Source organism: Chiroxiphia lanceolata, chromosome 14, assembly GCF_009829145.1.
Source record: "Chiroxiphia lanceolata isolate bChiLan1 chromosome 14, bChiLan1.pri, whole genome shotgun sequence".
NCBI classification, from domain to species: domain Eukaryota; kingdom Metazoa; phylum Chordata; class Aves; order Passeriformes; family Pipridae; genus Chiroxiphia; species Chiroxiphia lanceolata.
In genome coordinates, this window is record NC_045650.1 from 10,141,589 (window position 1) to 10,155,654 (window position 14,066).

Genomic DNA, 14,066 nt, shown 5'->3' on the forward strand with positions numbered 1-14,066 from the left:
TCACCTTTCCTGAGCTAGAACACAGGTCTGTGAGAGCCACGTCCACACCTCTGCACAGCTGCTCAAATCCAGAATAAAATGCACAACACAACAAGCTCATCAAAGTTTACAGAACTTAAATATTTATTTTTAAACCATTTAAAACCCCCCAAAACATTGAAATAAGCTTCATCTATAAACAGATTTACAAGACTAACAACTACAGAAGCTAGAGAAGCACTACAATTTGTTTCTGTGATGCAGTTATTTTGTAAAGCTTCAGATCAACTGTATTTACAACTTTTGCTGCTTTTACATTTATAAAAATATTTATTTAATCCATAACATTATTGTTTTCAAAAACTATTTCCAGACTTTTTTCTCAGATATAAATTCTAATTGAATTTCAGTTATATAGCAGATGAAAGTTTTAAACAGAAACATTTCTTTTAAAATTAAAACAAGGAGTTAAAAGTAATTTTTTTACAGTGTAGGCACCATTGAAAATAATTGTCCTTGGCATATCTAACCACCATCTCTCACGAGTGTCCTTTATATAAAAATGATGTAATGGCAACATTTGACTGAAAATGCAGTATTTACTTGCACACCATTACTTTTTCAATATTTGGCAGATATATTTCAGATTCTTTAAAATTACTTTTGTGCAAAAACAAAATGTGCAGGTCTGAACCATAAAATAAACACACCCAGCCTTTATCAAAAATAAATTTACACCAACAGTTCCACAGCTAAGTACTGAAAAACAATCCCAGTTCAAAACTTCAGCATAATATACATACTGGGTTGAAAAAGGGAAAAAAAAAAAAAAAACCAACAAAAAAAAACCAACAGAAGAGATTACCCATCTAGCAGTACCATAAATATATAACTGAAAGCAACTTTATAGTCTTACCTACTTTTTATGAAAAAAAAAATCACTCCGTACTGCACAGTACTACCTTTTTGTGAAAGAATATCTATAACTCAGTTATTTGCATATTAACTGGTAAATACATATTTAAAATACACTTTCAGAAAATTATAAACAAATTATGTTGATGTACTGTATTTAATGTATTTAAGAACAACAAAAAAAAATGTGTATAAATATCTTACAGGAGAAACAACACCACCACACAGAACGCTGGTGTTACACTGATACCTGCGTGTGAGGTATGTAACATGCGACGCTCGGCTTCTCTGGCTCCCTTCCACCCAGGCATGTGTACTCAGAGGAAAAAAAATTAAATTAAGTTAAACTGGACTTCAGGTTTTGTCCATTATTGCCAAAAGCCCCACCCCCTCAACTGTATTGCTCTAAATTTTCCTACCATGATGATATAAGACTGAATTACTACTTCAAAACCTGTTCTAAAAGGTAATACACATACTGTACATCAGGATAGACCTGTTGCTACATATCACCTGCAAACTATTGACATATTGCTCTCAAATATATTTAATCATAGAGCTGCCTAAAATACTGTACCAATTCAGAATTAAAATAGATACTGTTGCAGGTTTGTTTTTCAGGGCACGATAACTATATGCTGGTTGAAGCAGGTGCTACAGCAATACCCTTGCCACTACATTACATGTTTTGAATACGCTTGTGAAAAAGCTATTTTCTCTGAAGCTTGTTAGTGATTTACAAAAGTTTAACTCATGAATATAAAAGACCTGTACAACCCCATGTACAGGAACAAAACAGCATCAAAACATACTGTACTTGCACATTCTATTAACTAAAGTAATGGTTATTTCTAAAAGCAAAACTGCACCTCAACATTTATCAGATTAAACAGGTGAAACTACAATATTAAAAGTTGTTCTTTACAAAATAATTTCCTGAAAATATAAAACCATGTGCACTGCCACAAAATAGTTGAGTAGGTTCTTTCAAATCCTCAATCACCATCAATATGTTGCAAAGATCCAAAAGGCACAAGGAGCTCATGAGCTAAGCACTGCCAAGCTTGAAGTAGTTTTGGTGGGTTTCACTGGGTCCATATGAAACAGCAGTCAATTGTGTGAAGTTTCTTAGGATGAGTCATTAACAGAAAATCTACAGATAAAAAATGCAAGTAAAATTTTTTTAATTGTATTGTTTCAGCTAAGCAAACAGCACATAATTATTTTTGCATTATTAAACTAGTACATGTCTTCATCCTAACCGGTTCAGAGGAAAAAAAACACCAGAAGTGACATTCTCAAGAAAATATTCCTAAAAAAGGTAAGACAAAGATTCTCTGTCTCCCTTACTGGCTGTAAATATGCTTACAACAAAACTGCAGCCTAAATTAAAGGAAGTAAGACACAAAAAGTAGAGTAAAGTTCCATCATTAGAAGACCAGACATAGTAATTGTTACTATTAGTTTTAGTCTCAAAAGGAAGTGTTAGCTATAACTACCAAAGATAAAAGCACTGGACAAAGCAGATCTTTCCCTTATCACTAAACTACTTACTTCTGAAATTTCTCCATAAGCTTCTTCACCATCTTATCTGTGATCCCTGGACACGTTGCTTCTGCCATATTGATGCTTTTCTCAAGTTCCTCAATTGCTTTCTTTCTGTTAGCATTATTTGTGTCCTGCTGCTTGAGCTGAGGAGCAAAACAAAACAGATAAAACTTATTAAAGTTATTAGACATGTGGCTAATGCTTTCAAAGAAGTTTTTTAAGCCAAAACTTACCTCAGCAAACACAGGGGTGATTATCATAGTTAAACAACTCAGGGTTTTAACAAGATCCTGATCCTAGAAGTTAACAAATAAGGATTCCATTAGCATATTCCCATACAACATACACACACTGCTTTTGACACAGCAGGTGCGATTTTGGAAGTTCAGTTAAATTTTAAAAAGTGCTTAAAATATGTTACAAAAACAACAAAGGCACAGTACATCAACAAACCATATGGGATGTTGAAATAGATGCCTGATGACACATCTCAAACAATGTCATAAAGGGTCAGGAAAACAGTTCAGTTTTCCCTCCCTAATATTGTAAGTCTTTAAAATTCCCATCTCTATGAACAGATACCAATCAAGTAAATCTGAATTATGCTCTGCATTTGGGCCTGACATGGGCATAGGAAATATTGCCAAGAAGCATCAATCATCTCTTGAACTACAAAAAAATAGTCAGTTCCTATGAAAAGTGAATATACTAAATTTTATCACCATCTTCCTTACACTGGCTTCAGAACCAGCCGTTAGAAAGAAGAACCCTTCAGACTGTACATACCGTCCCATTCTGCAGTTTCTTTGCATCTGGCTTCTTCCGAACTGTAGTAAAGCTCCACTCAGGGTGAGAGTTATTTTCTTTGTTACTGGACTCCCTGAAGAAAAAGGACACGATGTACATAACACCAGTCACAGTATAACACCAAGCAAACACAGGTAACCCAAATGCATAACAAATCTATACAGATTAGTTCCATGTTCCTTAAAATAAGAAGCAAAACATGGATTTAAACATTAACTGAACTTTAAAAGAGGCTGGATAAATTGAAATGTGATCAAAGCAAGGAGAAGATGTTATCTACCCACAAAGCTTACCTTCCCCCATGGCATCCCATTTAAAACAGTTATCTGATATCCAGAAAAGCAAGAGACTTACAGAGAGCATGTTGTTCCACTGGCATTGTGCAAACTTCTTCATGCACCTCAACCTTGCTCTGTAATATCCCTAATTGTGATTCACTGGTTTTGGTACAACACTAGCCTCAGACTAGGAAATACATAGCACTTAAACAGAACTGTGAGTTCAGAGAGAGAAAGTTTAAAGAGACAGTGAGGATGCAGCTTGACTTATGCATTAGTCTTTAGGCTCATACAGGGAGTTTCTTGAAAGAAGCCAAGGAAAAACAAATGGAACAAAGACAGGTGTACAGAAATGGAGTTAGTTACACAGAGAAGCTGCAACAAACTTACTTTAGTAACATTATCTAAATAAATAAAAAAAAAAAACCAAACGAAAGAGACTAAACTGAAAATAAACTTACGAATCTGAACCATCGGAATCACTTTCATCACTACTATGTCCCTCTGCTTTCCACCTCTTAAACCTATCAATCAGCTCTGTCAGATAGGAAGTCTTCTTGGCATTTTTCATAATGAACTTGTGCTTCAGAAGTTCTTTTGCAGTGGGGCGCTGTAAGAAACACTTTAAATATTTAATGTTATGCTAACATTTCATGATTTTAAATGTTAATAGGGGAGATTTAATAAGACAACGGACTTCTAGAGCTAACTTTTATAGTATCAGGAAATTAGTGAAACAGGAAGTCAAGAAAAGCCAGTAATCCACATTTACGAGCACTCTAAAAATACGATCATGTCACCCACAGACTACCCAGCTTATCCTTCTACATTAAAAGGTCACACCCAGGAAAATGACTAATCAAAATTCTCCAATGCAACATTTCCTTGTAAGCTGAATTCAGACAGCAAAAGTTGTGCCAGAGAAAAGGATCTAAGATGATTCTCTCCTCTGTTAAAGCTTCTCTTCTGACATTATTCTAGGTTTCAGTGCATTTGAGGAATCTGCCTCTGCCACTGTAATTTCTTTCAGCATTCTCCCTCCTCCTTTGCTTATTTTAAACAAAAGAGACTAGGATGGAAACAGAGCTATTAAAAAGCACCACTAGCATTTACAAGTATTGTCTCTAAAATTATTTCAATCAACAACGATGCCCAACACCATCAAAATACTTTGCAAGCACAAGAGAGTAGAAAACAAACCCAAAACAGGTGTATACACACACACACACACACACACAGGTGTACTCACAAATGTTGGGTCCTTATTCAGACATGCATCAATGAATTCTTTAAAAGGTTTGCTGAATTCCCCTAATAAAGTCGGAGGATTGTTTTTCGGAATGAGAAACAGAACTCTCATTGGATGCATATCAGAGTTGGGAGGCTCCCCCTTGGCCAGTTCAATTGCTGTGATTCCCAATGACCAGATGTCAGCCTGAAAAAAGAGAAAAGGACATTTAGTACAAAATTAAGGGCTAATATGACTAAGTATTTAATAACTGAAATCTTCACATATACTGCATTTATATAATAAAACTTATTTTGCTCTAAGTAGATAGTGCAAATATTCTTTTCTAATACTTTGGGAATACTCAATTCCCAAAGACCTGGCTGACTTAATCAGTCTTTAATGACAAACAACTACATCATCACTCTTGTTGCAGTCATTGTTCTAACACTGTCTGCAAGTTAAATGGGCACCTAAATTCACATGCATCTGGAAAAAGCTTCAGAAACATTGATCTTCCTTTGACTTTTTTCTATATGTTAACTACAAACTGAAATGAATTTCCAGTGTCTAATTCAGAGTTTGTTTAGGTACCAAAACTGCATGGTGATGTCACTTTTTAAACTGAAGATGCACTGAGGTACCCAACCTTGTTTGACAGCTCGCTGTAAGGGAACAAGGCAGAAACCTGAATCAACTCCAGCAGGTGATCACTGAACTTCTTCCCTAACAGACTGCTTAATGAATTTAGCTGGAGAATTATTGACTGGTTAGACTTGAAACACCAAGTTCACAGTGTAAATTTCTGAAGAATAATGAAGTACTATTTATTTTAGCTAAAAGTAAGCATTACAAACAAATTCTGTATTTGTATTAAATAGCTGTATTTCTTATCAAATAATTAAACTAGCTCATAGTTTATTACTGAAATAACATAACCATAACCAACAACTGTGATTGGAGCAAAACGTTTTTACAAGAGATGGGGCTTGTAAATCTCTTGCACTACAAAAACTGTATTAATTTCTGTTTTGTTTTCCACCATTTTGGAGTAGGGAGAGAAGAAAGGTTAAAATTCAGTCCAGATACCAAAACACTCATTGGTATTAGTCTAGAAATTGAAGTGTATCCTGTCCAAACCCTGTGCTAGCAAAGGCTTGTATCCTCTGTGCTTTCCCACCAGACTTTTGGCATGGCAAGAAAAGGGGGAGGACACTGCTCTTGCAACATACTGGAGATATGGAAGGCAAAAGATTAGGTTGCTGGGAAAATATAAATGAAGGGATGGTAAAGCTGATCTATGCACAGAGCAAGCAGAAGAGGAATTATTCCAATTTTGACTGGCCAAACACACACTTTTACAGCAGGGTAGAGTGCTTTTCCAAAATGCCCTAGGGAGCACAATACAGTTGCACCACTGAAACCCTTAACAGGAGAACTACAACTTTCTTATCAGCAAGAACCCTTGTGACAAGCACACAAATTCCTTCAAGTCTGAATGATCCTGGGAAAGTCTCCTGGAGTGTGAATATTTTCAGGACACCTCAGATAGTCAACAGTCTTTTCTTTATGTGCACATCACAAACACAGTTTTATGTTTACTGTTTGAGAAAAAACCCCAGCACGACAATGTTACTTTGCACATCCCAGGATTACTAGATTTCTTGCTCCTATTTAAAGTTGTATCTACAGAATGGAAAGTCCAATGCCAGCACTAAAACATGCTGCCATTTCCCTAACCATGCACTCTAGGTCATCTTGTGGGTTTACACACAGGAGAAGAGGGGACTGTCCCCTCCTTATTGTCATTTCTGGCATCAGTCCTCAACCCTCAGAAACACATAAGAGTAGCTCTGCTTTTCTACTGCTAGTTCACATGGGGAAACTCTTCTTTGCAGTTAGTCATCCATCAACAGCTCCCATGACAAAGAAATGCACAAGGTGACATAATGGTACTGCAGCTACCAGGTCACTTTTTACCTTTCTCACATCAGTGACCTGTGCTAAAATTTTCCACACTACACAGATCCTCAGAAATACCATTAAAGAAATTATATCCAGAGCTGTGTATAAAAATCTGAGAAGAGTAAAATTTTAGCCACCATCCTGGCTTTAAATAAACTACCAAGTTTTGGTGGTATTCTACTTTGTGAGTATTTTATTACTGCTTGAATTAAATGAGAAACATTGAATTGAAACCAAACCAACCACCCCTCAACACTGAAAGCATAGTGGGAGTTGCTCTGAAAGAGACATGACAGCATCAGTTTACTTGGTGACTTTGCATATGTCCTGCAGGGGAGGACAATGACATGTAATTACAGTATAAAAACAATTTAATCCTACTATTAACTTTAGTATTTGAAACCCTGTAATTTGAAATCTATTTTTTTTCTCCACACTGATAGAGCTAAAAGCAAAAAAATCAAAGTAGATGTTGTTGGATCATCAGATACAAAGAAAAGGTGTTCCACTCTCATACTTACTTTTGAATCATATGCTGACTGCTGAATAACTTCAGGAGCCATCCAAAATGGGGTTCCAACAAAGGTGTTCCTCTTAATTTGTGTGTCTGTCAGCTGCCCAGCAACTCCAAAATCAGCAAGCTTAACATCGCCTTGTTCTGATAACAAGACATTGGCAGCTGCCAAGGAGAAATAACATAATAACTAAATTAGAATACTGCTCTTACAGTTTTTAAAGCCTTTAAAAAAGTAACATTTGAAGTATTACACACCTTTTATATCCCTGTGAATTTTCTTCTCTGAGTGTAGGTAGTCGAGACCTTTCAAGATCTCCTTTAGCATGGTAGCAATCTGGAACTCATCAAAAGGGCCAGCACGCAGCTTTAGAGAAAAGACACATTAAAATAATTTTAGTCTTTTATCTAATTTTTGCCTTGTTATTGGTTAAATTAAATCTTGATCTTGAAAGATTTTTTTTTAAAAATAGAGAACTAACAGAATTCATGAAATATGCAATTAATTATGTCAGCATTCTAGTAGAATGGAATGATCACTCAAATGATCATGGTCAAAATATCCTGTTGACAGGTAATACATTGAAAATGCTGTTCTCCTCTAACATACACTGTCTGTGCTCCCCTCAGAATGCAAAGCACACGAAAAGCAAGAACTAAATTTCCACAGTTATATTTCCCTACAGACAACGAACACACCAATCCGAATTTTGCAATTTAGATTAAGCAAATTAAGTAACCCAGCCTATTTCAAAACAGATTAATCTATTATTGACTGTGGGTTTTAAATTTAATGATGCAGTTTTTACTTGTTCCAGCATTTTTGATTCCATGCTTGCTTTTGCATCAAGAACATAACGTGCTGCTATAAAGCTCCTAGTATTGAGTAAGTGTAAACTTTGCACATTAGAAAGCTATGTGAGTAAAACAGAAGCAATTAAGGTGGGTGGTTCTGCTAATAAAAAATACCAACAACACAGCAATGAAATTATGGTAAGGCAAAGCGAGGCAAAACAAATTTTATTCTTCTAAAGGTTCAGTGATTTAAACTGTCACTAGTAAAAGCTATTCCACTCTTTCTGACACTCCACAGAAAATTATCAATCACTCAGAAGTGTTAAGAGTATCTCACAGCCCCCTTCTCAAAAAGACCAGGTTCCAGAGCTACAAACTACCACATGCTACACATAATTACTATGCTTTTGCATTCCTGTAGCTGAGTTGATGTAATTCCATAAGGAAGTTTAAAGAGATTTGTGAAGTCAAGCACATACTTCAAAACTCTCACAGAGCGGACCCCTGTTAGTAAATACATAATTATCACCATCCTGTAATAGTGAAGACATGATATTTTCCCCTCAGAATCACACAAAGAAAGACTGAGCTATATTATCTTACAGGAAAGGGTGGGTCTGCAGCGTTAAAGCTGAGGCAGAGCTGTACTGAAACTAAGGGGAAACCACAGCCACACACAGTGGACTGTGCTCGTGCACTCTCCAAGCTACACCCTCCATGAATGCCACGCTATCTGAAGTAAAAGGCACTTTCATGCTTAACCAAAAATACCTGAAAATGGAAAACCCAACACCTTTTAACCAGTTAAAATTAACTGTATCCATGGACACAAGCTGTATTCATTCCTGAGACCCAAACCTAAATAAAACAGGTTTTACTTAAGTGTTATGAATTCTACGGGGAGGAGGTGAGAAGGGATGGACAGAGGATCCCAAAGCCACAAACCCACCACATACAGCAAGAAGAGTACTTCTCATACTAGAAAAACATTGCCTTACATTTGACTGAGAACAAATAGGTTCTTCCTAAAGCTTAGAGACAAGGAGTAAAATTAAAAAATTAACATGAATTCAATGTAACAGAACTACTTCTGGAGCATTACAGTGTAGCAGTGATATAATAGCAGCTGCCTCCAAGTACTTGATTTTTTATAAAGTGCTATAAGAGCAGAATGAAATAAAGTTCCCTGGTACTTATAATGCATAATCATATACTCACAAGATCCAGAGCTGACCCTCCACCCAAGTACTCCATTATTATCCATAGTTTTGTGCCCTGTAAAGGAAGGTATGAGTTGTTAGAAGTCCAAGGCTGCCATAAAAAAAATTATATTTATTTCAATAGACTACCAGTACACTGTTAAAAGGCAAATGCAGAGTCCCATTAAGCACCAAGTTACATGTAATTACTTCTTGTAGAATGATCACAGAGCTCCTGTGAAGTCTAAAACATTAATTTGTAAGTTTGACTTCTGTATTTAAAAAAGCAACGAAAAACCCCATCAGCACTAATCTGCTAACTAGTATCTAAAAATTAATTCACATAAAGGAATGGAACTTAGAGGAAAAAGTGCTTAGGTAGTGGTTTAAGTTTAAACTCAGTGTTTTCATGTAAGGTTGTGATTCTTAAAAAAGGCTGTCTTTGCATTAGAATTATCAATTCCAGTCATTTGTGATACAGAAACATTACAATTTAAATGGGAAAATTTATTTTAACACCACTACACATCTCATCTGAGGAAAATACTCAAAACTTAAGATTACTTTTGAGCAGGAGTGTGAGCGTGAACCTGCTTAAAGGCAACAGAAATTTAAAGCCTAATGGAGGCAGCTGCAAGGTGCTTTCACTTTCTCTGTGGAGATGTCTCAACCACTAGAACTGGCAAATTCTTCTAACACTGATTTCTAGATGCTGACTTTGCCCTTGGCACGTTGCTGAGAAAGGTGACTGGTTCCTACGAACAAAACCAGAAAGATTTGGTAGCAGATCTACAGACTGTGTGCTTCAAAACTGAGAGAATCTGCTACTTGCCAGAGTCCCCTCACATTTCAGAAAAAACTCAAATATGAACCTATGGGCTACTACTCCCAGAAATTCTGTGAAAAAATACATTTATTTAAAACAAAAACTAGTTATTAAAAATACTCAACTGAACCAGAGCTGGTGAAGTACCACGCACACTGTGTAAGTCTCCAGCAAATATTTACTAGTGCTAGTTCCTTATAACAGAGCACAAACCCAGGGCAGGAGAACTCTTTAAAGCCTCTTGCATTCTCCATCGTATGTTTTCCCACCCTATGGCTTGTCCAGGGATGGAAATGTAAAGAAAACTCAACGAGTAAATAAAGGTGCAGTTTCTGAAAGCACCACATCCAATTATCTTAACAAAGTGTGCTCTATTAGATCTATACTGAATTTAAAAAACACACCATTTATGAGAGTCTATTCCAATATTATGATCTCAGCAGGGAAGGGCTGGCTAATTTTAGCAGTTTTTATAAAGCCCGACTTTGTCAGCTCACAAGACCTGTAAGGAACTCCTGTTCAAGGCAAACATTGTGGTTACCAGACATGTTTGGAGGATTTGACTATTACTTGAAAACAGTACAAGGTGAAAATGAGTAAGTCCTGTGTTTCTCAAATAATGTCTCAAAGAAATTGCTACTATCCACTGTAACTGGGTGTGGATATTTTCTAGCCAGGCATGACCAACCTTTTTCCTAGCTATTTTTGGTCAGCCAAGTATAAATAGACAATACAGAACAACCAGTATCTCTAGATTGTCTCAAAAGTTTTGCTGCACAAAGTGCTATACAATTCTGATGGAAGTCTCTGGATGCTACCTTAGGATTTTTCCATATTCAAATCTGAATGGTTGAGAATAACTTCAGGTTTGTTTTAATTGCAAAAGAAAAGAGCAAGCCCAGTTGGATGTAATAATTACAAGGACAGATACTGAAAACCTAGGTCTAAGTGGCACAAATAAGGAAAACAATAATGAAATTTCAGTCACCAAGACAAGATCTACCTCTATGGGACTAAATGGAAAGTACAGCTGAAGCATTTTATCAAGCTTCACAAATTTGTGGAACCAGAATATGCCAGAACTAGGGTAACTTTTAATACCTTTAATCTTTTTCTTGCCTGAACTGGTAGGGTAGTAATACATTCTGACAAGCCATTAGGCTTGAGGAAAACACCCGTTTTAGCTACCTAACCTAACTTACCCTGCTGCACTCCTGTGCATTATCACTTTCTCAGGTACCCTCCACACTTAATGTTTTATTTATTGAGATGTGATTTTAATTGCAATCAAAGTGCAATACGACATGAGGAGACAATTTTAGATCCTGAGCTTCCACAAATATGAACATCTACAGACACCTACATCAGGATTTAAGTTATCTTACAGCCACAGAAGTTGCATTAATACAGCTGTAAGCTTGTACAATTTTCCACACCTTTGTGAACAATGATATAAAGGTAAAACATTTTATTATTGTACACAAATGTGATTACTAAGGTGCATTCTTTGACTATATACATGCTTGCACATCACCTACCAGTATGTTTAGAAAACACTATTGATCTTGCCAGATACCCAATGAAAATTTAGGAAAAAAAATCACTACTACCTAAGCTTTAAAGTTAATTCAATGGGAAACTCCCATTTGAACTTCAAAATTCGAGATGTACAGGTACCCCAAGTTAAAATGACACACCACAAAAACTGGAAACTGTCATCAACTCTAACCCAAGAACCACAGGAAGCACATCTTGCCATCTTGTACCAATGATAAGGTTTTTAAAGACTAAAACACCTGATAACTGACAAATAACGTTGCATTCCTATGAAAAATATTAAGGGACTGTCTACATTTTTAAAATTACATTTCCAAGTCAGATGTACAAGCTGTAGCTAATCAGCAGCTAGGCTGCAGAACATAGAGTAACTTACATGGCAACAGCTGAGCTGACTGAGTTACAAATTAGTAAGTCAAGTATTTGAAATAAAGACCCTCTTCCCTTCTGCCTTTCAGCAGCAGGGGTAAATGGAAGAGCACGAATGCAGCTGACAGGCCCTGGGCTCCCTGGGACTGGGTCACTCCATCCCCACAAGGCTGCCTTTGCATCCTAAAGTGCAAGGAAACTGCCAAGCTGCAGAGTGTGTAGAACTGACTGTACAAAAATAAAATCTCTCATCTGAAATGCTTGCAATTGGAACTCCCTCACTATTAACATCTCTTCTTTCGTGTTTTAGTCAGAAACAACTTGTAACTATCAAATATGTGATCTTGCCAAAGGGAAAACTCAAACTAACTACAAACTGATGACAAGAACGACCTGCTTACTCAAGATTGATTAAAAAACCAGAATAAGTTACCACAGAAAATGTTCATTAACAGTTCAACTGGATGAACTGAGGCACACATGAAAAACCTGAAGCCAATGCATGGTCTCAGATGTAGTTTCTTTGAAGTAAAACCTATCAAATTTAAAGATTTAAACCAGATCTAGATTACAGAACTAAGAAAAACCAGTAACTGTTGTAGGTAATCTGAATGCCTTTGCACTGAGGGTTTGCTTTGGTATTTAGTAACCAAAAGTTCACAAACACCTCCCCATGCACCATGCACAGAAACTTTTCTTTCCCAAAAACATTACAAGTGTGAAAAGTAAACAAGAGATCATCATTAATCTTTCAGAATTTATCCATTTAGAATAGAAACAGAAAGAACTCACACAGTGGTGAGGAGAGTACTGCAGCATTAAGATGATCTAATATTTGACAGGAACTGTTAAAAAATAAAAAACCCTAACCAGAAGTTGATAGTTGTAAAGCACTGACAGAATAACTATACTATACTTTCCATACCTATACTGCTACAAATAATGAAAAGGCTATTTTCTTTCCCTATTCAATACATAACTTAGAAAGCTTTTTCTACCCACCACCTCACACAAAACAAAACAAAGAACGAGCAAAACAAACGCCCACCAAACCAAGGTTTAATTTCTCCATTTACTGCTGCTGAAATCACTGTTTAATCCCAAAATTTCACAGAACACTTCTTCAAGAAAATATACTTCCAAGCAAAAACACTTTCCAAGATTTACTTTGACCTGTTTGTACCTCAGGGCAAACAACTGGGCTTTTACAAGACAAAGCTGATGGATATTCAGGGGATAATTTTTAGGACTTCGCTCATCACAGAAAATAAAGGATTGTAAAAAAGACTGATCATGTCTGGATCTGCAGTACCATTTGTGCACAGCTCCAGAGGAACACTGTTAGGTAAATTCAAAGTTATCTTGAGAAGAACTGTCTTGTTCTAACATACTGTGATTCAGGAAAGTAAATTCTACTACTTCTTGGAGCTTTACTACTTAGTAACAAACAAAACAAAAATCCCACTGATTGAGCCCAGTAAAGAGAAGCAAAGATGGGACATGAGTGACAATTTATTTACTTGGGTATAAAGAACACATAGTAAATACAATGCCACTATAGTTGTCTTATATACTTTGGCAATTTAAACAGGAAAAAACCCAAATCTACAAAGAACACAACTAAATGAATTCTGCAAGTACTTTTATGTATCACTGAAAGATAGAGCGCAAGTGTGACATAAGGAACATTTATCAGAGATCTGTCTTTAGAACATCAAAAAACTCACACCTTAATAAGCCAGAAATCCTGAGGGGGACACCAAACAACAAAACCACTCAACCCCCCCAGAATCAATCAAAAAAATCCCCCAAACTGAAGCAAACAAACAAAAAAATAAACAAACAAACCCAACAAGATCCCAAATGCAAGCAAATAACCCCCCAGACATTTAATATAGTTCTAACTATGATTAACACTTTAGCTTTTATTAAAGTTTCAGGTTTTTTTAAAATCATCTAAAACATGTCTGCAGTGCAAAACATTTAAGCATTATTTAAGGTGATTGTACCTGGACAGTTTTGCAAGTTGAAAGGTCTTACTCAACAGTTTGGATCTCTGCAGGTTTTCATTTTTGTTTGTTTGTTT

At 36.2% G+C, this 14,066-nt stretch overlaps 1 protein-coding gene across 1 annotated transcript in view; it reads right to left on the reverse strand.

Annotated features, from left to right (window-relative positions):
• Positions 1 to 99: 99 nt before the first annotated feature.
• The window catches only part of STK26 (serine/threonine kinase 26), a 29,604-nt gene continuing 15,637 nt past the window's right edge, over positions 100 to 14,066 (reverse strand). Inside the window, exons 4-12 of the mRNA XM_032701847.1 lie at positions 9,248 to 9,304; positions 7,493 to 7,601; positions 7,242 to 7,399; positions 4,777 to 4,962; positions 3,989 to 4,137; positions 3,229 to 3,322; positions 2,676 to 2,738; positions 2,449 to 2,585; positions 100 to 2,047 (exon numbers count right to left, since the gene is read on the reverse strand). Of these exons, the coding sequence (XP_032557738.1) occupies positions 2,023 to 2,047; positions 2,449 to 2,585; positions 2,676 to 2,738; positions 3,229 to 3,322; positions 3,989 to 4,137; positions 4,777 to 4,962; positions 7,242 to 7,399; positions 7,493 to 7,601; positions 9,248 to 9,304 (978 nt within the window). The 3' untranslated portion in view covers positions 100 to 2,022. The remainder of the gene's footprint in view (positions 2,048 to 2,448; positions 2,586 to 2,675; positions 2,739 to 3,228; positions 3,323 to 3,988; positions 4,138 to 4,776; positions 4,963 to 7,241; positions 7,400 to 7,492; positions 7,602 to 9,247; positions 9,305 to 14,066) is intronic.